The following is a 26148-nucleotide window of genomic DNA, read 5'->3' as shown; positions in this document are numbered from 1 at the left end:
ATGCTAAGGAAATTGAAATATAAATTGAGTAGGAAAAATTTAGAAAAACTCTATTTAGTTTTTATAAGACCTTTATTTGAGTATGCAAGTGAGGTTTGGGATAATATTGGGGTATAGGTTATGTCAATAAACTGGAGCAATTACAGCTCCAAGCTGCTAGGATAGTTACGGGGTTACCTATATTCACAAGCTCAAGGGTAATTTATGAAGAACTTGGGTGGGAAACATTAGCTGAAAGAAGAGAGAGAAGAAAAATTCAAATGTTTTATAATATTCAAAATAATAATGTTCCAGAATATTTATCAAATTTAATTCCCAAAAAAATACAAAGTATGACGGTCTATCCTCTACGCAATGGAAATGACATCATTATTCCATTCTGCAGACTAGCAGTAACTAATGATTCTTTTATTCCATCAACCATACGTCTTTGGAATAATCTTGATGATTCAACTCGTGATGTAGAATCAATTAATAAATTTAAAACTGAACTAAAAAACCATTATCCTAAGAGTAAGATATTTGTACCGAAGCAATATGAATTTGGAAATCGAAAATTGAATATAATTCTCACCCAACTTCGATGTTTTTCATCATCCTTAAACTATGATCTATATAGGGTCAATATTATTTCTGACCCTTCTTGCCGCGGCGGTGTTAATCGTGAAGATTCCTATCATTTCTTTTTTAAATGTATAATATATTCAGACATACGAAATAAAATGTTCGAAAGTCTGCGCTGGTTTCCAAATGATTGTAAAATTAACATAGAACTACTAACCTCGGGTAGTTGTCTTCTTTCTTTAGAGCAAAACCAAACCATTTTCAAAAATGTCTTCGAGTTTATTAAAAGTTCGGAAAGATTTCAAATTGTCTAGATAGCAAACCATGATCACACACACATCATCATCATCATCTAAGTAAAATTATTTCCCCCTTTTTTTGTCCTTTTTATTTTTCGTTTTTTATTTTTTTTATTTTATTTTTTTTTTTTATGTTTCTGTTTTCTTAATATTCATTTATTTATTTAACTTTTTTTTCTGTATTATTATTATTTTCTTTTTTCTTCAATTTTCCGTCTTTTGATTCATTTATATATATATAGATATACCATTCTATACATGCATGCTCATACATATATTTTTGTATTATATTGTTATAAATGTTAAATGGAGAAGACTTCATAAGTCTGTTTGACTTGTGTCTTATCCAATTTGTATTTGAACAAATAAAATATGTTTAAACTAACAATAAACAAATGTATGCATTTTAATGATTTGTTTAAGGGACATTTTTTTCATAAACTAGTAATAATATATATGTTGGACTCAAATCTATGGCGGGTTCCAAATCTATGGCAAATTCCTAATCTATTGTAAATGTGACGTTACAAACGCCAAATCTATGGCAGATCTGGGGGAGAGAGTAACATATAACGTCAAAATTGAATAACGCCATATTACATCTTCGCCGCCGCTAACGATGGCGGAACCCATAGATTTGAACACCATTCAAGATGAAATTATTTTCCTGACAAAAATTTGTCGGTGATTTAAAGGAAAATATGACCTACTTTTCCGAAGAAGGACAAGATGTGCTGCACCGGTCAATGCCCGCGTTGTGGACAGTTGTCTCATTGGCAATCATACCACATCTTCTTTTTTATATGAATAAGAGCACCGCTATTTTTAGTATCGCATATTTTTAAAAAGAGTTCTGGAAGTATTCTACGGTCTACGACTGGCAAAGTTTATCATGTGAAAGATCAAATTACCGGATACAAATTTGATTTAAATCCACATCAAATAAAAAAGATAAATTAACGATATCGCTGAAATAAATATTATTTCAAAATTCAAACTGTACTTTATTTTTATTTGTTACCTTTTTATTATTTTTTTTTATATAAAAATCGGTCTTCTTGTTTGTTAAAAGGCTTATTATTTGGTTTAATGAATGGATTAAGATACCATGCACAGGTTAAAAAAAATGTTTTTTTTTTTTTTTTTTTAATTTATGACGTTTTTTGGTTGACCATTATTGAATGTTTATTTCACAAATGTTTATGGACATGTTCCCGAACGTTGTCGTATATTTCCTCATTCGTAAGACAAGTCATTGGTCGAAAATGTACTGCATTGTTTTCCATTTGCAAAAAAAATGCCATAGATTAGGAAACTGCAAAACTTGCCATAGATTAAGATTCTAAAAAATCTGCCATAGATTTGGGATGGCATGACGTCACATTTACCATAGATTAGGAATCTGCCATAGATTTGGAACCCACCATAGATTTGAGTCCTACATATATAAAACAAGACGATGTGTCTCTGGTCCCATACATATCATATCACAATGACATTTTCACTATGATATACCTAGGGTTTGAACGTCAACCTATTGTAAGAACTCTTTTAGATAAACAGCTGTTGTTTTATGGAATAGTTTACCTGATGATTTTAGAAAATGGCGTATTTAGTCAATTTAAATATCATGTTTTAAAGTCATGGAATGGAAATGGCTGTAATTGCACAGTTTGTGCGGCAGATTTTTATATGATCATATGGTGCTAAAAATATTTACCATTTAGATCGGCATACCTTTTTTGGGGATATTTTATGCTATGCATTTTACATTCTTACATAGTCTTACTTATATAGTCTGTAACTGAGCGCTGGATCACTCCACTTTGCTCAGATCTTCAGTTATTAGCTGACTTGTTTCGGTTCCGTGTCAGCTTTTGCTCTATAGTTATATTTCATTTCACTCAAACTAATTGAAAACCAATCTCTCATCGCTCCCGTTTTCTGATATGTCGCGTGGGCTGATTAAAAACCAATCTCTCATCACTCTCTCATATGTCCCGTGGGAGATCTAACGAAACCCGCGTTGAGGTCACATGTGAGTGAACTAGAATTTATGAATTTATAATGATATGCAAATAACTTGACGACCTATCATTAAGCCAATCAAAAAAGTTTATGAATTCTCTGAACTGACGATTTCTTCGTAAATGAAATGAGTTACATCTCTTTACCTCACGATAAACTTTCAAGATTGTCGAAGACTCATTTTCATTGGTCGAAAAAGACACACCTACGAGGTTACTCACATGTGACCTCAAAGCGGGTTTCGTTAGATCTCCCACGCGACATATATAATTAAGAAAACGGGAGCGATGAGAGATCGGTTTTTAATTAGATTGCATTTCACTATTCAACGGTCCAAAATTTATCTAGGCGACTTTCAAATGTCTGAATAGTTGGTGCATTTACAACGTTGGTGGGTAAACTGTTCCATATTGGTGCAATTCGTTGTGTGAAGAAGTTAGATCTTATATTTTTGTTACATCTTTGGATAGTCCGTTTTTTGTTGTGTCCTCTAGTTGCAGAAGTGGTGTTGTATGTTAATAGGTTAGGTAACGCTTCGTCGTATATTCCAGATGTTAATTTGTAAGCTTCTATCATGTCACCTCTCATGCGTCTGTATTTGAATAAGTCGGTTGGTAACTTAAGCTTCTTTAACCGTTCTTTATACTAAAGATCTTTCAGTGTTGGTATCAGTTTCGTTGCTAGCCTTTGAACATTTTCAATTGCTGTTATATCATTATCTTTAAATGGCATATAGCATTGGCATATTCAAGGTTTGCCAGTCTTGCGAATGCTTTATTTTAACAGTATTTAATAATGCCTAGTTTACAATTATATATGCTTTTAGCTTTAATACCTAGCTTTTTATGCTTATATTCTGCTTATTATCACCATGCAGTTTTTAGTGCTTCATTTTAAATGCTGTGTGTAATTTATTGCATGGGTGTGTTGTATTGTTATAAATGTCTTGCATGTCGGTTAAAATATAAAAAAAAGAAGAGTCTGTATGTTGCACATGAGCATATTAGAGCTTATGTTGTGTCTGCTTGTATACTTTGCCGACTCTAAATAAAGGTTATTTATTATTATTTATATAGAACGTTGTGTTGTTATATTTTGATAAACTTTTTGTTGGTCAACAGATATACTGTACAAATTTTCAGCAATAGCATTTTAGCCAAAAAATCGAATATATTTCTTCATTCAAAATTGTTTTATTTTTATCAAATACTTACATTACATTCCCATGTTGAATATAAAAGAATCAGACAACAAGTTTTAACATTGGTTTTTATTCGTAACTTATTAGAAAAAAAACTGGTTCCCGTAAATCTTTGTTTTTGTTTATTTGGCGGGAAAGCTGCTAACTCATCACTTTATATTTTACTGGAAGTTCAAGTTGCTAAATCATGGGAATTTTAGGATTGACAAAATTGCTTGGTGATCATGCTCCTGGCTGTATGAAAGAACAAGAGATAAAGAATTATTTTGGTGCGATTCATTTAAAAAACAGTATTTGTTGACCTGAGACCAGTGTTGTTGAGCTAGATTTAAATCTATTTATTTTCAATCTGCCATACACCTAGTCACCTTATCGCTTTTTATTCAAATCCGGATAAGATCCCAAATTATACAACATTTTCATACAGGTGAAACTATCTGGAGCCATGTTTAAACAATGTGTAAAGCATCTACATCTACATCTACATTTACATTGTTAAAATGCAAGGCAGTGTCTTACTTGAGTGGGGTATGAATAGTCAAGTTGCCATTCATAGGCGGCTATGCGTTCCTACACAAGGTTTTATAATAAAACTGCCATTGGAATGGGAATGGAATGCGAAATATAAACGTAAATCCCCATATTATCGATAATAATTTCTGTATATATCGTCATGTCATATGTTTTCGTATCACCAACATTCTTACGCGTATATTGTGGAGTGTTTTTTGGTTTCTATATTTAGAACAACTACACCACTACAACTTGACAAATTTAAAACATATTCAACGTTGCTTTTTTAAGAAGTTAGAACAAATAGTAAGTAAGTAAGTAATGACTTTATTTACAGAGGGTGACTCAATTAGCTTTCGCTAATCTACCTTGAGGCCCTCACAAAGTTTAATAAAACTGACCATTTTAGCCATTTTTATTTAATGCCAAAAATATGCATCACTAGAATAGTTGTGGAATACATTTCTGAAGAGTTAAAATGAAGTCCAGATATATTTTTTGCCTGTCTGACACCGGATCTTCAAGACCTGTGACTGTCATGTATTTTTGGCCGTTTTAATTACAAACCAGCAAGTTAAAATTAACAGGGTTTTTATATAAAATGGTTGTTCAATATTTTATTGACAATTTTTTTTATACATCATTGATAAATGAAGATGAATACAGGCTTAACTTTTTATATTTAATCCTAAATTTTGAAAACTGCATTTTATTTTGGAAAAAATAATGTATTTTGTACAAACCAGGTGCCAATCTGAAATTAATCAAAATCTTACAATTTCAGCAACACCAACCTAAAACTATTTGCTAGTAATTGTTAGTACGGAAAAGTATTTAATAACTTTTTTATGATTCAAGCAATCACCAGAACCATGACTTTTGAAAATATTAATTTACGGATTTTATAGTCATTCCCGTGTCTGTGTCAAATTTTTATTTCATACGAAAACATATGACACCATTTTTTTGACATACAAAAATCGCAAATTAATCTGAAACAGTAAAAAATTGTAGTAAGCCTTGACAAAAAAAAAAAATAGATACCTAAAATCAACCTACAGGACATGCTTTTTGAATTTGAGTAAACACCCGAATAAAAAAATCAACAGTGAAAACCGTGTACTGTACATAGTTGTGTTTTCAATGGAATTCTGGTCTTTTTACCAATAAAAAAATCAAGCTTGTGGGAAAAATATCCAAAAAATGTTATAAACACTTATTGAAGTGATTACATTTTATCTTCTCAAATTACTTGTTTCAGTGATTTTGAAAAGTCTGCAAAAATTTTAAATATTTAACAGCCAAATCACTCAAAGAAGTGATTTTGACATCACTTGTTTCAGTACCACCCCTGACTGTTCAATGTAAATCTCCATAGGAATTTTAAATGGTGATTTTTTTTGTCTTCCTCAAATAAGATTTTATTGAACTTCTTTCTGTGTATATATTTGGGGTATAATGCTAAAGATTAAAACTTTAAAATCTTCTGTTGCAATTACTTTAAGGTTAGGGTCAAATTTATGCTAGATTGACTAGACTAACACTTCAGAAATACAAAGGGTCTAAGACTCGTCAACCAAGTACTAATTAAGTCATTCAAATGGTGCTTATTAAAACATGCAGGTCTGGTTCACAATACATTTTATCCGTTATACATACAGTAGAAGTCAGATGGTGAATTGGTTCACCAGACCTTTAACAGATGAATAATGGACAAGTAACGGATTCAGAACAGAAACAGAACGGACGAGCACCGTTTAAAACGGACGCCTGCAGGATGTACATCAGACACTGCATCAGTTGAACATTCTCGAAATTTTCCAAAGGAGAGGATGGACATCAATGGATAAAATGGACGTTGAATGGACATGGAACGGAAATGAACAATGAGGAACAGACGTCGTAACAAATAAAAAATGGATGTCTTATTGACATGAACAGCTTGAAAGAACGTTATCGGTGTCAGTTCATGCTATCTGTTAAGGTGTGACCTGGACTAAATGCAAAAACTTTTCAAATAGACAGTCACAATAAATTATAAACATGTTCAAATCATTCTAAACACTTCCAGCAAATAAAATTTAGAATGGAAATGGAGATTTAACAAAGACTTTAAATAATTTTAAGAAGACTTTGAATGGCGAGAATTGGAACCCGTATAAATTTATATGTTTATGTTAATTGTTGAGCTGTGCACACCTGAATAAGTTCTATTTTTATAAGTATAAGATATATTAATATGTTATTATGCGATTATTATGAGATGAGAAATTGCATTGCTACATTCCAAGATCAGGGGTCAGTAGAAGCCATTGGCTTATTTAAGGACCCGAAGATATAGGTATAAAGGTTATAAAGCAGTCTGGGTTTAGCTGGCGTCTTTTTATATGCTCATTAAGGGGACATTATGGTATACCATTGTCCGTCTGTCCCTCCGTTGCCAGCATGTCAGACATTAACTCCAAAACGCTCTGACCAATTTTGACAGTTCTTTAAATGTGCAATAATTTTGGGAATGCCTTTAAGATAAGTTAATTTGGAAAAAACAGAATGGCTTTATATAGCTATCAGCTCTTTGATTATCAAAACATGGATTTTTTTGTCACGTTTCTTCACTTGTGGATTTCAACACAGTACATGTGTTGGGTTTATTTTAAAATATACTTCTTGATTTTACCTGCAATAGCTCTGAAAAGTTATTTTATTTAACTCTGTACACCTGTTTGTTTTGTAGGAAGAAAAGTTGCTATTGATGCCTCCATGTGTATCTACCAGTTTCTTATAGCTGTCCGACAAGATGGCAGCCAGTTGATGAATGAAGATGGCGAAACGACAAGGTTAGTAACTATAAATGTAAATACATTTTAAAACATTATTCCTTCACAAGGGTCTTGGATGCAAATTTCATGCCTACAGTCTGCACCAAAAACTTTTTCAACTACTAGTCCGAAGACCAATATTCTGACATTTTTCTTATTGGTCCAAACAAAGTTTTGCAAAAACTTATTATTCTGAAAGAAATTTTACAAGTCTAGTGGCTAACCGTGCAGACTGTGTCTAAAGAAATGAATCAAAACTCAAATTGGATTTAATTCATACTTAAATGTTAGTTGGAGATACGTCGAAATTCTTAATTAATCCTATGCAGTAAAGGTAACAGTTTCATCAAAAATAAATTATCTTGGTCTGTTATGATGTGAAAATATCGCAGCTTAAAAATTGTGTTTTGAAGCCGTAGTTTACGGATTGTCACCTTAGAAAACAATCAACAAAGAAGCATGGATATTGAGAACGTGTATAACATGTAAAATAAGATAAAAGTTTATTTCAAAGACAGATCCATGCTTATTGCAATCACTGGATTTTTACAAGAACAGTCATGATGAGTTCACTGCCATACAGAAAACATTTGTGGAATTGTTTACTGGAGAAGTAGACAATTAAAAAAAAAAAAATCTTCTAAATTTGGACAAATTATAGAATTTTCTTAAGAAAAAAGTATATGAACATAACTTTTATTATAAAAACTAGCCATTTAGTTAAAAAACAAATATGCATAGTTTAATCTCAGATATTGTTTGAAAATGTAGGAATATGTTTTTTTTTTCAATTTCAGTCATCTAATGGGTATGTTCTACAGGTCAATCAGAATGTTAGAACATGGCATAAAACCTGTCTATGTATTTGATGGCAAACCTCCAGACATGAAGTCGGGGGAGGTAAGTCTGTAGGATATATTTCTTTATACATGATATATATGTATTTGATGGCAAACCACCAGACATTGTCTTTTTTTCTTTAAATTTTCCCTCAAGTTGAAAAAGAGAAATTAGGAAAGTAATATATGATTGTGTCAAGCAATTTGTTTTTTAGATCCAATGGTTCGAATAGTTTAAAAATAGTTTAAAAATTATCATAACCCTTTGAATTCTCTGCTGAAAAGTTTTCCTTCAGAAAGTCAACAATCTTGTGTTAAGAATGTCCTTGACTGTATCATTCCAGGTATCAGGTTAAAGTGTCTATGTTGTTTACTGATGAGACTGGCTAAGTATGATCACATGTTCATTTGTTCTTTAGACACATGAAATTTGTGTAGTGTTACCATGTATTTTCATTCATTATTATGTAAACTTTTCAAAATATATGCCAAGTTAGAGTTTTGATCCAGATATTGCAGTTCATTGAACATGTGAATGTTATAGTATGAGAGAGACAAAGCTTTCTGCTACATATATTATTTATGTATAAGTAAAGACATTTACTTGAGAGAATTTATTTTTATGAAATTTTTGCAAAAATGTGCATTTGGATAGATACTAAATTTTCCAATTAAGTCTTTGACATATAGACAGAATTAGAAATTATTAAAAGCCAGGCTTAACCCTTTCCCTTTCATGCATTTTAGACCTTTACTTATCCAAAAGTCATTATCCAAGTTTAAATGAATACTGCATTCGCATCAATTTGGCACACACATTCTGTAGGTTTTCTTTTTGAAATGGAAAGTAAAGTTAAGGTAAGTTACATTTAATATAGGAAATTATTTTTCCAACTCCGGCGGTGAGATTCGAACTCTCAATCTTAGCGTCTTGGGATAGATCAGCGTACCCCTGCGCCACTGGCATTGTAGTGAAATTATTGAAATTTAAGTACTTAAGTCTACTACTACGGAAAAAAAAAAAAAAAAAAAATAATATAAAGATTCTTACCCAGTTTGTTTTCTTTTTGGAATTATGTGTTCAGATGATAATTTTTTGTTGCCAAATGCATGATTTTTACGCAAATCTAGGAGGAATCCACTCTTTAAAATGTCATTTTTTCATTGAAATATACATGTTCCTTTTTTCAAACAAAAGTGTTTTTCAGCTTTATCATACCGCAACACTTACGAAACCTTGTTTTGTTACATCTATTTCAACTTTGCAAAAAAAATTCAGAATATTTTAGCGGTTTTTGTCTCTTTTCTCATAATATCTTTAAGAAATGACTTCGGATTTTTAATGCATTTCAAGTTTGTGATTGCGCTGCTACACTAAAAATTACATTTGCAACTAGTGTACAAGTTAGAACTATTAATTTAATACTATTCTTCAAAAACTCACTACACAGTTATTGAAAAAAGTCATAAATCCTCTTAAAAGAGCAGTTTTCTTTACACTCCTTTTTGAGAATATTCCTCAAAATTCGAAGAAAAATAAATGATTTTTACAGAAATATTACACATCAGTAAGGGGCGACTTGTTTATTAACTAATAATGATAGAGGTTTGATGCACATTAAATCGCATTGCTGGTTATCTGAGGATTAATTTGAGCCCTTAACCACATCTGTACGTCAGCTGAGACTACAATCTCTGTGTTATAGTAGTCTCAGACGTCAGCAAATGGCGATGGAACAAGTCTAAATGCCCCCAAAAAATCTTGAAATTGGTTTCACCGGTAAGCTGTACCGGTGTGAAAGGGAGAGGGTTAAGGGAAAAACTGGATTTTATGTGAACTTGTCAAAAGTAGAGGAATTAGTATATTAGAACTCAAAATCAAATACACTATTTGCAAATTGTTAGAAACCCAATTCTGAGCTATTGTTATTGACATCCTTGGTCTTTGGTGGATAGTTGTCTCAATTATAACAATATACATGTACTTTCCTTTCTATATACATAGTTCTGTGTAAAGTACAAATCTTACATTACACTACTGAAGCTAATACCTTGTTAAAACATACATGTTTATTTACAGTTAGAAAAGAGGAAAGAAAGAAGAGAGGAGGCACAGAAAGCATTAGAGAAAGCAGAGGAAGCAGGTATATTGTTGAATTAATATAAAATAAAGTAACATAATCATAAAAACTGCATTACATTTTTGGGATACGATTGCTTTCAAGCAATCTGTAGACTTTTACCGTTGACTCAGGGCTGCACGTCAACCGTTTTATTCTAAACATTCAGCAACATCTCAGATTCTTATGATTGTCTTGCTTTAAAAGGTAAAAACAAGCAAAAGGATTGAACATAAACAACTTTCATGTAATGTTCTTCTCATAATCTTCATGTTTGATATTTCCCTTGACTTATATGCGTGTTTTTAACAACACGGAAAATCAAAATTAAGCAGTATTTATATTTAGTGTTTTTATAAATTTAGAAACATGTCAGAGGGAATTCCCCAGTTTTGATAAATGCGAGAGTTCTCTGAATTCCGATAATTCTATTTCTGTCATATAAGAACTGAAGTGGAGTTTTTCTATATTTTACTGTTATGAAACTGATATTTGATACTGTACTCTCATAAAGAAATGGAGAACCATTCATCATATCATTTAATAAACGTATTTGTTCCAAATCGCAAGTCGCGGGTTTGTTTATGTATTAATGCGCATGCGTATAGTTTTCTTGATTTCAAGGGGTATCAGATCATAGTGAGTGGTTGCTCTGGATTCCCCGCTTCATTGATTAATTTGAAACTCGTTGGATTATTTCTCTGTCTGTCTGCTATTGGGGGTTATTGTTGTTGCATAATTTTAAATCGTATGCATCATTTAAATTATAAAAATAAATGTCCACATCGTAACGGGTTTACCTATAACACCCCTTCAGCCGAAATGGAGTCTTCCATATTATCGTTTCGAGTTGTCTCCCTTCCGGAAGTATTTTCCGTTAAAATTGAAATACAGTACGACTCGTCAAGAAAATTAACTTGTTAGATGTCGATAAACGTCGTATTATATTAAGAACGATCTCAATTTAAACAGAGGAGTGTGTACGGAAAGGAGTCATGCCCACTGACCCAAAGGAAATTAATATTTAAAGAGTTAGAAATGGGGTTCCTCCTAGAATTAACGGTGATAAGATACGAAGTGAAATACCTTCTCTCATTTCTCAGTGACTGCTGTGGAAAGTAAACTTGGAATTGATAGTACAAAAATAAAACACTATAAGTACGTTGCTCATACACTTGTATGGTATTGTATCCGGGATTTTAAAGTTGAGTGACTATTCTGATTATTACATTTTGCATGTGCAGTTTAATTAGTTTTGAAAATAAATAATATTATCCAGCTGTACCAGGGCTGCCAAAAATGCGTGAGACTCACTCATGTTCATGCTTTTTTGCGGCAGTATCCTTGGATCTATTTTTTTCCTCTTTTAAATTTTGGCCAAATCTCACGCATTTGCTTAATGAAAAGTTGGCAGAATTGCTATACATGTGTCAATGAAACTATGGCAATCGTATCCCTCAGAGCATTCTGCTCTTTGATTGTAAGTTTAATTATGCCATAGAGTTTTAAAAAATAAGAAAAGCAATGTAACAAGTATCATAAATGTAGCAAGCAGGGTTTTCATTAAGATTATTGTTGTATTTCATAATTGATACAAATTTGTCAGCTAAGTATTGAGTTTTTTTCATTGAAGAATTGAACTATAGACTGCCTTCCAAATTTTGCAATTTTTCATTGTTTTTTCAGTAGTTCAAGACGTTACAGAACTCTCAGCTGTTAGGAAGCAATTGACTTTTTTCCCCACATTATACAATACAAATCAAATTTACTAATGCACAATTGTTAAGCTTTAATAGTGATTTCTGTATTGATTCTGACAGTTGTGAAATCAGTTCATTAAGAGTTATGGAACAAGGTTCTTGTAAAAATTGGTCCCTACCCACATTAATGTTCTTTCTTACTGAATCTGACATTGTTTTGGGGTAAAGATTGTAGATATTCAAGATACAAAATGATGGTAATCTTGTCAAGAGAATTACATAAATTAAGCAATATCGAAAATATATATACAAAAATATCAATGACATCTTTACAAAAATGAGTTAACTCCCTTTGTCTAGTTTTGTCTTTATTTTAAAAGAAAGACCTACATAAATCAATAATTCATTTAACAAAGGTTAATAAAATTACAGGAGATGAAGAAAACATAGAAAAATTCAATCGTCGTCTCGTCAAAGTTTCCAAGCAGCATAATGAAGAATGTAAAGAACTGCTGAAGTTGATGGGAGTCCCATTTATAGAGGTAGAGTTAATATAAGGGCTATTCCAGAAAAAAATGTATGGGGGGGGTTGGAAGGCACTTTTTTTTTATACCCATCACCCACTAAATTACATTTCATCATGGGACAACTACCCATACAATTCATTTTCAGTTTGACCCCACTACCCATACAATTTTAAAAAGTATAAGCTAGCTTTTTCAAGTTCACAAATAAGCAACCAAAATTATATGCATTTTGATATCAGAAAGTGGCTATATTGATGACAGTATGTTAATAAGTTTTAGAATTCTTAACTTTTTTTGCACTTTTGACAATATCAGATATTTGATATAAATTATTGGTGACTAGGTTTTAAAGCTTAACAGCTTATATTTTGTCCTGATACTCTTGGCATTAAAAATAACTTTTATTGCAGATGTGTGCATAAATGTGTTTTGTACTAGTCACTGTCAGTGTCATGAAAATAACCAACTGTATATATATATATATTAGCAAATTTACCTGACGATATCTGGATATGGGTATTTAGTCGGATCTTAACACGTACTTGTGATTTGTCTAAAACCGGTTTTAACGAAGAAATGTTGAAATGTTCAGAACTTAATTAAATCTGTTTTTGGGTAAGATGGTGCAAGCATACGATTTTTATTGCGTCTTACACTTTGAGAAGCGAATAATCTTTAGCTACTTTATTTAAATATTGTGTAAAAACGTTAATTATGAGCTATGAAAGTCGAGTGGCTCAAGCATTTTACTGAGGAAGTTTTAAAAAAATGCAAAGAAATATTTAAACAGTGGGTTAGATTTCATTAGTCTTTATAATTACTATCTATAGATTAACAACTTTTGGTTATAATTATAATTTAGAATCATCATTGAAGGTGGAGCGCGATTGCACAGTTAATTAATTATATTGATGTGCCATTTGTATGCAAGAGTGACATTCCGTTGTATTATGTGCCAATTCGAAAAAGTTTTGCGAGTATTGTCTCCCTTTAACAGGTTCATTATTTTATAATTAAGTTTAGGTTTCTGATATAAATTTGAATAGTTACATTATGTATCAATTCAATATATTTCAGTTTTTGTTATTGGTGTATCAAAAACATTAATGTACGAATATAATTTCATAAATTTGAAACGTTTAAAATGATTACATACCAATATAGAGAACCGTTCATCATTTTTGAAAAAGGCTATGATTGAAATTTGTATTATTTATCTTCCCTTCATGATAGATTGATTGGGAAATGAACCAGAGTTATCTAAAGGTAATCACAGAGAGAGACTAGCAAGCATTTTTTAATTGTAGCTTATTTAACGATAAAACAACTTTCCACTATGAACAAATGTTACTTTATCCAAATATAAGGACCTTGTTAGCTAAATCTACAAATTTTATTAGATATTATGAATTTTTTATTACAATAGATTAATATGCTATATATATATATACACATAAACGTAAAACTATCATATTGCATTTATTATTTAAAACAGTGTTTGGGTGACCTCTGGATGTTTTTTTGTATTGCTGTTGTCTGATGTGATTTCTTTAAAAGCTGCGGTAAATTTTCATTAATTTCAAATGATTTAAGTGGTGTGGACCTTCAGCTCAAATCCTTGAGAAATATTCAATTCAACTTTTATAAATTATTCTACTTGTGTTTTTAAATATTAAAATAATCCTTTGAAGCATCTGTGCGTGCAGAAATATTTTTAACTACATGTACAGGTGGAACACTGTAACAGAATATAATCCATCATAAAGAGAGGCAGGCAATAGATACCAAAAGGGTCAATCAAACTCAAATGTGGAAAAAAAATAGCTGTGCCAAGCCATTGCAAATAAAGAAAACAAAATGTGAAAAGATATATATGAACAGAAATCCACATATAACACAACTAGAAAACTGAAACAGAGCAACATGTACCCCAAAAAACATTGTTATCTCAGGTGCTCTGGAAGGGTAAGATCCTGCCCAACATGTGGCACCTGTCATATTGTTCAACATATGTATAAATTCAGTTACAAGTCTCATATGGAGGATTTGGGTTTGCACACTATAAGTTATCTCCCCTTGGATGCTTTGGACCAGGATTAGTTTGCCAGATGCACATCTTCAGGTGGTATAAGACAAATGCAAAGTTTCATTGATCATATATGGTTAAAGAATGGTACTTAAAAGCTTACATTCACAAACAGACCAAAGCACTGGGTGATTACTATATATACATTCAAACTTTGTTTGTAGGAAGTAATATGTTGACAATTAAAGTTTGGTTTTAACGGGTTGTTTTGTAATATTGTGAAAGCCGTCAAGATGAAAAACAGCAATAAAACAATTTCCTTTTTTATCTGGTTAACATGTGTATTGTAAACCCATGTAAATAAACCCATGAAACCTCATTTTCTGCTGTCAGATGTTAAATAATGTTGGATGTTGTGTTAAACAAATTTATTCAAATAAGTCGTCTTCTTTTAGATTTCTGTTTTCTAGCTCCTTGTCTACTAATTTAAGAATGTCAGCTCGATTGTTCTGTTGTCGTGTGTATGAAACATTGAACAGGTCAGGAATAACCACCAATTGGTGGATTATACCTCAATTGACGTATAATCCACCAAATGACATATACATGTAATAGTCTAGACCAATTGGTGTATAATTCTTTGTTTTTCAAAACAAATTATTCCACTAAAATGGAGCATTGTTTTCTTAAAACCATATTATGGTATGAAAACTTGTCAAACATTCCTAGTTTAGTATAGTGACATAACATATTGCATTTAGTCAATAATTGTATTTGAAGTTTCTTCTATTGTTATCTTGTCAATTCTTGATTGGCATATTTACCTGTAATCACCTGTCAATGGACATCATTACTGTCTGCAGTCATGTGATCATGAGTACAACTCCACAGGTGAATGGAGCTCTTTGTTAATACTTGACTTTCATTATCAAAAGTCAATCATGGTCAATAGTGCAAATGTTTCAACAAAAGAATTGTTGTACACATGCATTCTCAAGAGATGCAGCAAGCTTTGACAAAACTGAAACTTTCGGAGGACTCAATAAGGGTCATGAAATTGGTTGCAAGTTGCAAAATCATGCTCCTATCTCACACTAGCATTTAGTTACAAAAAACTTGCATTATACATCAATTGGTCTATACCAATATACCTCAATTGGTTGATTATACGTCAATTGAGGTATAATCCACCAATTGGTGGTTATTCCTGACCTGTTGAACTTCTTAAGTACTTTTTTAAGTTCTATAACTGTCAGCGTTCCTAACAAACGATGTGAGAATGCTTTCTTAATTTCAGTCTTTTTCACTGAATCCTCCTTTTTAAAGAAAAATAAAAAACTCCGCAAATTTCCCCAATCCTTTGGATTGGAGCCAGGAACAAACAGCGATAACATCCCACTGTCCTGCCATACTGTTTCCATGCGGTAAACAATCTGGTAACCGAACATGTCATATTAGGGAGAACAGTTAAAAAAGAAATCCTGGAAACCAGTTACTACTCTGACACTTCGTATCTCTCTCCCTTTTAGGAGCACTGATATGCGTATACAGTTCCATTCGAAACGCTCGGGCATTATCCAACGGATTTAATATGCGCAAAAAGTAAACAAAATTGCAGAATAAAACACGTTTTCCATCGATATTTAAAGGTTCTATCAACTGAAAAAGAGATTTTCTTCTCTTTAGGTACAACCACCCATCTAATTAAGTTTTGTAGGAGAACAACTACCCACACAATTTCAATTCCTCCTCCCCCCATCACCCATGCAAAAAAAGATCAACTGCCGTCCAACACCCCCATACATTTTTTTCTGGAATAGCCCTAAGATCAATGTTAATACTATATATAGAGATAAGTCCTGCATTATTTGAATAAAAGTTATTTAATGTTTTTATAATCGACAACTCTAAAGTACTTTAGTTTAGTCAAATTATTCTTATTAATCAATTGGAACTTTCCAGCAGATACCCAACACTATTTAAAAGAATAATTTGATATCCTTCAGAAACTATAAAATAAATATCTGTATCTTATTTTTTAACCTTTATTTACAACTTTCATCTTGCATATATATAGCATTTGTTTTGTCATTGAAAAGCCACAGAAAAGGTTTTAAAATCCTTTGAAAAGACGAGAGCAGACCCAGAATATATATGATCTTATGGAAAGGTAGAACCTTAAAAAATACAGCTTGATTTATCATAGAAATTGTTTATACTTTATATTTGTTGATTTTCCATCTAGTCGGGGAATAAAACAACCCATATATATTGGAATCTAAGCTTATCTCTGAATATATGATCTATATATATCGGTTGTTTTTGAAATACCCTATTCCCCCACTGGATGGAAAACCAACAAATGCCCATGACCTAATACAGAGAAAACAAAATATGAGGAAAGTTTGTCTAAGATAATAATTGTATTGTAGGCTCCTGGTGAGGCTGAAGCTCAGTGTGCTGTTTTAGTTAAAGCTGGTAAAGTATACGCTACTGGTACAGAAGATATGGATGCTCTTACGTTTGGAACCAGTGTACAGTTGAGAAATCTAACAGTTGCTGAAGCAAGGTACTTTTCATGAATTGTTTTTGTCATACATATCAGTCCTTTGAGGGCAACTATAAAGTCAACCTTTGACCATAACATTATAACAACATTAAGGATCTACTCAAAGATAGTTTAAATTTACATTTATCAGACATTTATCAGACATGACACCATTAATGGCACTGAATTGTTTTGCAAACATAGAGAATGGAAATAGAGTTGACCTTGTAACAGTATATGAGCACCAGACATCAATTGAGATGCCTTCAATATAAGATAAACTTTAGATGAATGACTCAAATAAATTTGAATTTTATACTTTTGGTCAGGATCAAAGATATTTAAAGTTATTGTAATTGCAGATAATATTTTGTTATGTGGTAAGAATAAGGTCTAATTGCTTTCAATATTTTCATTTGTTTTCATGAGGACATTTATCTGCATGTTATATCTATATTTCAGAAAATTACCAATAAAAGAATTTCATTACCAGAAAGTTTTGGAGGAATTGGGCATGAACAAAGATGAGGTATTTAAAATATTCGGTGGATTTTATGTATAAATATTTTATTTAAAAAAAATTTCATTGCATTGTAATGCTGAGCATTCAGATATGTCTGACAACTGCTAGAGTAAAGTAGTCTCTTTGTTTGGTCGTTGAAATTTTCATTCAATAGAAAATTGAATATTAAATTTATATTTTCTGGTAGCTGAAAGTTTTTCATGTCTTCTTAATGTTTACGTTGTTTAATTGCTTGAAGTTTTTAATTTCAGTTTATTGATTTATGTATTTTACTTGGTTGTGACTATTGTGAATCCATCAGAGGAATTGGACCAAAGAGAGCATATGATTTAGTCAAACAGCATCATTGTATTGAAGAAATCCTAAAACATCTAGACAGCAAGGTAACATGGTCAAAATAACAACTAATATAAAAAAAGAAGATGTGGTATGATTGACAATGAGACAACTCTTCACAAGAGACCAAAATGACACAGATATTAACAAGTATTTGTTAGTCATATACTGAAACCTCAGAAAACAAATTATAAATTACGCTAACAAAGTTTCAGCTTTTTAAGTATAAAAGTTGTTACTCCCAAGATGCTACATCAGATAAAATCTTTTCTATTAGAATTCTAAAATTCTAAAGGTCAAGGTCAATAATCATGTGTAAGATAAATAAAGTTTGGTATGTTGAAAAATTATATTAGAAAAGAAAAAAATCTCAAAATGTGTTTTTCTATTGGAAAATAAAATTTGATGAATATGAACAATTTGGTGTTATCTTTCTCTTTGTTAAAATATTGGAGGCAAAAAAGTTACTGCTTTACCTGCTTGCCAAGTTTGATTTTCATTCTTGCTACAATTTTTTTTTAGAGTAATGCCACTTGATTTATCTCAAAATTGAACAAAGGTTTCATGAAAATAGCATTATGTTTGGTATATGTAAGGAACTGACTTTTTATGCCCCACCTACGATAGTAGAGGGGCATTATGTTTTCTGGTCTGTGCGTCCGTTCGTCCGTTCGTCCGTCTGTCCCGCTTCAGGTTAAAGTTTTTGGTCAAGGTAGTTTTTGATGAAGTTGAAGTCCAATCGACTTCAAACTTAGTACACATGTTCCCTATGATATGATCTTTCTAATTTTAATGCCAAATTAGAGTTTTTACCCCAATTTCACAGTCCACTGAACATGGAAAATGATAGTGCGAGTGGGGCATTCGTGTACTGAGGACACATTCTTGTTTTGTGGTATGATGAGGTTAGAGAGATGCACTTGAATTGTTTCAAATTGATGAAATGGTGTTTTGAGATGATTAATTTAATTTGGTATGAAATGAGATCTTATAGATTTAATTCGTCTTCCTTTTCTATATGTGTACATTTTTGTAGCATCTGTTAGCTGCACATATGTTTAAATTGTCCTTTAAGCATATCGTTTATTTTACTTTACAGAAATACACAGTACCAGAAGATTGGATGTTCAAGGTATGTTACAGCTTCAAACCACCTTTACCTTAATGATTTTATCATTCAATTCTAATAATAAGGACATATGATTTGCCATTTGTGACTTAAAACAAATATACATAAAAGTAAATCACATAATTTGCATATGCCCAGATTCATTTGTCTATACAGTACATTCCGGTTATTTGCATAGCCTATTTGTCAGACGAAATTATGCAATAAAGCGGAGTATGCTTATATCCGAAATGCCAAAATACGGAGTTAAATAACATCGATAGTGCAGATCAGTAAAGGAAATCCTGAAGAAAGATGAACGTCCATAATCCACTTACAAGTTACGTATTGAATGATTATTTATTCTAATAAAAGTTATTTGTCTAGTGTCATGCAATTTATTCTTTCAATAAAGTTTATAAACACATTTAGTTTTAGTTTGTGGTTTATTTATGTACCGACTTTTCCTTTACCTGAGATACGAAAATAAAAATTTTCTAAAAATAGATTTGTTTCTTTGACCCGGATGTACAAATTATATTGTTACGCTTTGATTAAACAAACTGTTGAACAATGCTACACAGTTCATAATCATTTGATACAATAAATGTGTAATGAACTGCCTTTAATATGCAGTATTTACCGATTGCACAGTGATGTAAAACTGTTACTTTAACCTCGTTAGTTGCAAAGCAGTTAACAGGTAATGGGGCCCTGCACGGGTTATTTGCTGGTCACGAGTGTTGAAAGTGAGAAAATATGATAATTTTAAGTTAATGTTCTTTTCAAGAAATATTAAAAATGAAAGATTGATGTATGAAATTCTTCAACCATATATAAATGCCCTGTAATATTTAACATAAATGTAGATCACCCCTAGCCAAATTACGAGATTGCACATTGGATAATGATCGATAATTAGCAGGCGTTATTGTTTTAAAAATACACCCAAAATGTAATCTATGAACAATGTTTGAAATGCAATCAATAATTAACACCTTTTGAGATAGAAGGTCATAGAATGGTTGTGTTTTTACAATAATCAGCTGGTTGACATTTTTATGACCTCGAGGCTTAAAATAGAATATGGGAAACTTTACCTGTGTACACATCGAGGCCTTTTTTATAACCATATAAACACGAAAGAAACTGTTTTAAAACTTTATTTAAATAACACAGAAGTAAATGTGAAATAATATCAAAAATTATGATGCATTCAAGAAAAATATACTTACCAAATTGCTGTTTCCGGTCAAAAATCTCGTCAGTTTTAACTAAGCATATCTAGCTAGCGATTATTTTCTATGCAATTAACCGAAATGCCACTTGTGGGGCTATGCATATAACCGTACAATTTAACATTAGATGAATGGGAAATGGTTTTGTGCAGGAGAAAAGTATGCAATTAACCGAATTATGCTATTAAGCGGTATGCAATTAAGTGGAATCGACTGTACCAGTTTTTATGGGGAAAAAAGTAGTTCTACAAGATTTAGCTTTTTCAGAGATTTTCAACTTTAAACCTCAAATTGCTTCTCACATAAAATCAAATACATTTTTGTGTGTCCATAAGAAATTATCAGAATGAATTTTAGTTAGATTTTTAATGCACATATTAAAGTAGTCCTTATTTTGATTATAATCATAAGCTTTAACTTTGCAGGAGGCAAGACGTTTGTTTCAGGAACCTGAAGTTACAGACCCAGAGACATTAGATGTAAGTACCATATAACTTTAAACCATTGGACACCGTCCTTCACACGTTCTGTGTTTATGATAAATGTATTATTTGTGGGCTTTGCCATGATTAATGGTGTTACAATAGCTGTAGTTGGGAAAGGAAAACATCATTCCTCCTTATTTAAGGGCATATGATACAGTTTTGATCCCATATTTGAATTTTGATGAAAATTTGCATGCAGGCTATTTTTTACCTGATTAAATGAAATATGTAATAAAAAATATACCTTCATGTGCTTCTTTTTGAGTAAATTGAGGTTCAAATTTCAGATATTTCCTCAAAATATGGATTTGTGAACGTATTTTTCCTTTTGATAGAAATACATAACTTTTTTGTTTTAAAAGATAAACACAAGCTGTTTTTTGCTAAATTATCTGTGATTTATGTGTTATATAAATATTGCATAAATTTGAACATTATGTTTTTACAAACAACTCAAATTTATCAAATGTTCATGAATGTAGGAAAAACATTTTTTTTTTGCTGTATATTAATTAAATTTAAAAAATAATGTGCTATTTAACTTTTCATGAAAATTGGTACACATAATCTTCTTATGTAATCACACCAAATGTTATTTTAAAAAAGAGGGGTTCATGAACTTGTCTTCCAATTAAATCAGTTTGGATGATAAAAATCAGCCAAAAACTGCATCTTTTCCCGATAAGTCAATGTTTGACGTCGCAAAAATAACAATTTACGTTAGCAACGTCATTACCTCCCCTGTAACCTTGGTAACTGTATAATATTCCCCTAATATGTATCTGACAAAGATGGATGGTATTTAAACAATATAGAATCTAACATCCTTGTGTAGGAATATCAATGTAAGCTGGGATTGACCAGTAACTCCTGTTTTAATGACCTGGAAGAACTAATGATTTTAGGACTGCTTATAAACATGGGATTGTCCAAATGACTGAAGTTTAGCTCTATGCCTTATTTTCTGAACTTAGTTTTGGAAAAGTAAATTTAAAAATATCTTGTGACTCATCTTGCAAACAGTTATTTAAACTTTGATATCATTCAATGACATCAACAAAAGATAATTCTGATAACAATATAGCACTTAGTTGACAAGTTTCCAAGATTTTGATTTCACAAAATAGATAGGGTTGGTTGAATCCGTGCAACAAAGCAATATAGCTAATTAGTTTGATTAATTTTAAAGTTAATCAACAAATCTGACCTTAGAGGGAAGAAAATTAAATCAAACTAATTAGGAGATAACTGTACTGTATTTTAAGCTCCGATGGCATCAATTGGGGATTTGATGGTCACAAATTAAGTTTACTGGTGACGCGTTAGCTGAGACAGTAAACAGGTATTTGCGACCATCAAATCCCCAATTGATGCCATCGGAGCTTAAAATACAATATTGTTATCTCCATTCTACTGAAACTGACAGAAAACAACGTTAAAACATGTGTTTAAAATCTATCATATGCCGTCCGCGCTTGTGCGTACGTCCCATAGCATCAATTGTCAATTGATGCCATGTAAATAAGTGACGTTATCCAATCAAAATGAACGTTACAAACGTTGTTGCATTAGAATTACTTATATCGCTTTGTTGCATGGATTCAACAAACCCTATCTATTTTGTTGACATAGCATATGAGTGTCTCCAACAATTCTAATAGCTGATTTGACATTTTTCTTTGTTACAAGTAATTTTAGCACACACATTGATGTCAACTCTTGAGGGTGATATCTTTTAAAAATATATTTGGAAAAGAAAGAGTTAGTGGTTCAAGATAAATACTGATGCCTTACACATTGTTGAATTCAGCAGTCTTACCAACATTATTCCCATGATTTCAGTATAATATTTTATTTCCAGTTAAAATGGACAGATCCTGATGAGGAAGCTTTAGTAGATTATATGGTTAACAAGAAAAACTTCAGGTAAATAATATTAAAAGTTAAATAATGAAAGTACCGAACTCGGAGGAAATCTCAAAACGAAAGTCCAAAATGGAAAGCTGTGAACACATCAAAAGCATGGATAACAACTGTTATATTCCTGACTTGATACAGGAATTAGAAAAGGGGTGAAAAAAGAAATAGAGTAGTTTTAATTATTTTATTGACTTAATTGAAAAATTACTATGTAATATTTTTTACTTAAAAGTATATTTTTTCACCCTTGTACGACTATCAGTTTCAAAAATGATTTGAAAAGTAATAGCACTTTATTGAGATTCTGGAAAATTCATTTGGTCCAGTCCTTTGAATTCTTCAAGGAAAAATCAATCATAAGAAGAGGTTTTGTTTTATTAAAGTTATTATTTCATTGCTAATTAAAAATAGTTAGTTATGGTGTATTGTACTTCATATAAAAACTACTTATGAAATTTGGGTCAGAATATAATGTAAATTTGGGATAAATATAAAGTACCTTGCATACAGTATGTGTGGTTAACCAACTCTCATTTAATTAATTTTAAGAAGATTATGGTACTGTCTAAATAAAAATATATATTACAGTGAAGACAGGATAAGGAATGGTATTAAAAAGTTACAAAAAGCTAAACAAGGATCAACACAGGGCAGACTGGATTCCTTTTTCTCTGTAGTGTCTACAACAAGTACAAAGAGAAAGGTAGGTTAGATCAAAACAGGGACACAGGCATGTAATAATAGATTTTTCTGTCTATATGAAAATAAAATTAGGAGCTGTGGCATGATAGCCTCATACCTTGTATCAAGAGTATGAATATTCTCATCATATTAATTTATGTTATAATCCTCTATGCATTGAAAAGATATTTTTATATTCAATGGGGACATTACTTTTAAATCCCTGTAAAGTTTTGTGGGTAAAGATTGAAAGGAATGCAATCAAAACCCAATGCTACTGATTTTATATCTAAATCTTCCAAGGTTTATCACCAACTTTGAGATAAACAAAATACAGTGCATTGATCATAACATTCTATACATACATTCCATGCACATTTCCAGAAGTTTATCAATGAAATATATGCTAGGAATAAAATATCTGTTCTAAGTCATTGTTCTATTCCTCTTTAAAAATTGCAGTTATCTTCCCTTTTCCAGTATTATACATGAACCAATGCTTGGTACAATGTACAAATTAATTTAACTTCCCACTGATAGAAAAGTGCAATATTTACCAAGTTAACAAGAACTTTGATTGTGTAATGTTTTAAATTATGATTACTTGAAAGAAAGTTGCAGCCAAAGAATATATAAAACTGCATGTAAAAGTTTGGAGAACTTGCTAATTCAAAGCAATCCAAAACTCCTAATTTGGTACTTTTATTTTTACAGCAAGAAGAACAAAAAGGATCAGCAAAGAAGAAAGCCAAAGGATCATATAAAAGAGGGAAATGATAAAGAATTTGCCATGAAGTGGACTGAAAGATTTGAAGGCATTTTTTATTTTGGTTGGAACTAACCATTTGTGGAATGATTATTTCATAGCATTGAAAAGTTTATAGTAATGAAATGGAATTATCATGTAATCATGTACTCATGTTGACTGTTAAGTTTAGATTTATCAGTCAACAAAATAGAATTGATGTTCAACATATTAATGAATTTTAATCATTCACAAAACATCAAAGTGAACTTTGTCTTTGTTTTTGAGGTCTTTTAAAGAGTTACAAAATGATATTAAAGCATTGGGAGGAATTTAAAGGTTGAACAACCTTTTCAATGTCCTTTTAGATGTTCATCTGTGAACTGTTATTAGGAAGTTCTTACTGATCCTAAAATACCATAATTTAAAAAAAAAAAATGGAAAACATGTATTTTTTTAAAGAAATAAGTATATATGTAGAATGTTGTCTATTATGTAGAGAACGGGGTTAATGTAGAACTACTTTACATTTGTGTTACTTAAAAAATCATGATCTTTCTGTTATACCATTGCTGTGTACATCTTTATAAAGTTTACATTGATGGTAATAAATCGTTATCAAAACTATCATTTATGTGTTAATTTTTTATTATACGACCGCAAAAATTTTAATTTTTCGTCGTATATTGCTATCACGTTGGCGTCGTCGTCGTCTTGCGTCGTCCGAATACTTTTAGTTTTCGCACTCTAACTTTAGTAAAAGTGAATAGAAATCTATGAAATTTTAACACAAGGTTTATGACCACAAAAGGAAGGTTGGGATTGATTTTGGGAGTTTTGGTCCCAACATTTTAGGAATTAGGGGCCAAAAAGGGCCCAAATAAGCATTTTCTTGGTTTTCGCACTATAACTTTAGTTTAAGTAAATAGAAATCTATGAAATTTTGACACAAGGTTTATGACCACAAAAGGAGGGTTGGGATTGATTTTGGGAGTTTTAGTTCAAACAGTTTAGGAAATAGGGGCCAAAAAAGGGCCCGAATAAGTATTATTCTTGGTTTCCGCACAATAACTTTAGTATAGGTAAATAGAAATCAATGAAATTTAAACACAAGGTTTATGACCACAAAAGGAAGGTTGGGAATAATTTTTGGAGTTGAGGTCTGAACAGTTTAGGAATTAGGGGCCAAAAAGGGGCCCAAGTAAGCATTATTCTTGGTTTTCGCACCATAACTTTAGTATAAGTAAATAGAAATCTATGAAATTTAACCACAAGGTTTATGACCACTAAAGGAAGGTTGGGTTTGATTTTGGGAGTTTTGGTCCCAACAGTTTAGGAATAAGGGGCCCAAATGGTCCAAAATTGAACTTTGTTTGATTTCATCAAAAATTGAATAATTGGGGTTCTTTGATATGCCGAATCTAACTGTGTATGTAGATTCTTAATTTTTGGTCCCGTTTTCAAATTGGTCTACATTTAGGTCCAAAGGGTCCAAAATTAAACTTAGTTTGATTTGAACAAAAATTGAATCCTTGGGGTTCTTTGATATGCTGAATCTAAAAATGTACTTAGATTTTTGATTATTGGCCCAGTTTTCAAGTTGGTCCAAATCGGGGTCCAAAATTAAACTTTGTTTGATTTCATCAAAAATTGAATAATTGGGGTTCTTTGATATGCCAAATCTAACTGTGTATGTAGATTCTTAATTTTTAGTCCCGTTTTCAAATTGGTCTACATTAAAGTCCAAAGGGTTCAAAATTAAACTAAGTTTGATTTTAACAAAAATTGAATTCTTGGGCTTTTTTGATATGCTGAATCTAAACATGTACTTAGATTTTTGATTATGGGCCCAGTTTTCAAGTTGGTTCAAATCAGGATCCAAAATTATTATATTAAGTATTGTGCAATAGCAAGAAATTTTCAATTGC

General features: G+C 31.4%; 1 protein-coding gene across 1 annotated transcript; it reads left to right on the top strand.

Moving 5' to 3' along the window:
- The first annotated feature begins 4205 nt into the window (after positions 1–4205).
- LOC143078659 (flap endonuclease 1-like) lies at positions 4206–24655 on the top strand. The gene is made up of 13 exons (XM_076253531.1): positions 4206–4361; positions 7340–7442; positions 8222–8324; positions 10344–10407; positions 12516–12625; positions 17069–17205; positions 17647–17713; positions 17959–18090; positions 19143–19175; positions 20815–20868; positions 22736–22800; positions 23383–23497; positions 24190–24655. The coding sequence occupies exons 1-13, from the start codon at positions 4280–4282 to the stop codon at positions 24250–24252; spliced, it is 1128 nt and encodes a 375-aa protein (XP_076109646.1). The 5' UTR covers positions 4206–4279; the 3' UTR covers positions 24253–24655.
- Positions 24656–26148: the final 1493 nt, after the last annotated feature.

This window comes from Mytilus galloprovincialis, chromosome 6 (genome assembly GCF_965363235.1).
Source record: "Mytilus galloprovincialis chromosome 6, xbMytGall1.hap1.1, whole genome shotgun sequence".
Taxonomy (NCBI): Eukaryota; Metazoa; Mollusca; class Bivalvia; order Mytilida; family Mytilidae; genus Mytilus; species Mytilus galloprovincialis.
Note: the sequence above shows the minus strand (reverse complement) of the source record. Positions and strands in the feature narration are given on the sequence as shown.

Coding starts and splice junctions, on each gene's coding strand:
- LOC143078659 (XM_076253531.1), top strand. CDS start 4,280: ATGGGAATTTTAGGATTGACAAAATTGCTTGGTGATCATGCTCCTGGC. Junction 7,443..8,221: donor GAAGATGGCGAAACGACAAG/GTTAGTAACTAT, acceptor TTTCAATTTCAG/TCATCTAATGGGTATGTTCT. Junction 20,869..22,735: donor CAGACCCAGAGACATTAGAT/GTAAGTACCATA, acceptor TTTTATTTCCAG/TTAAAATGGACAGATCCTGA.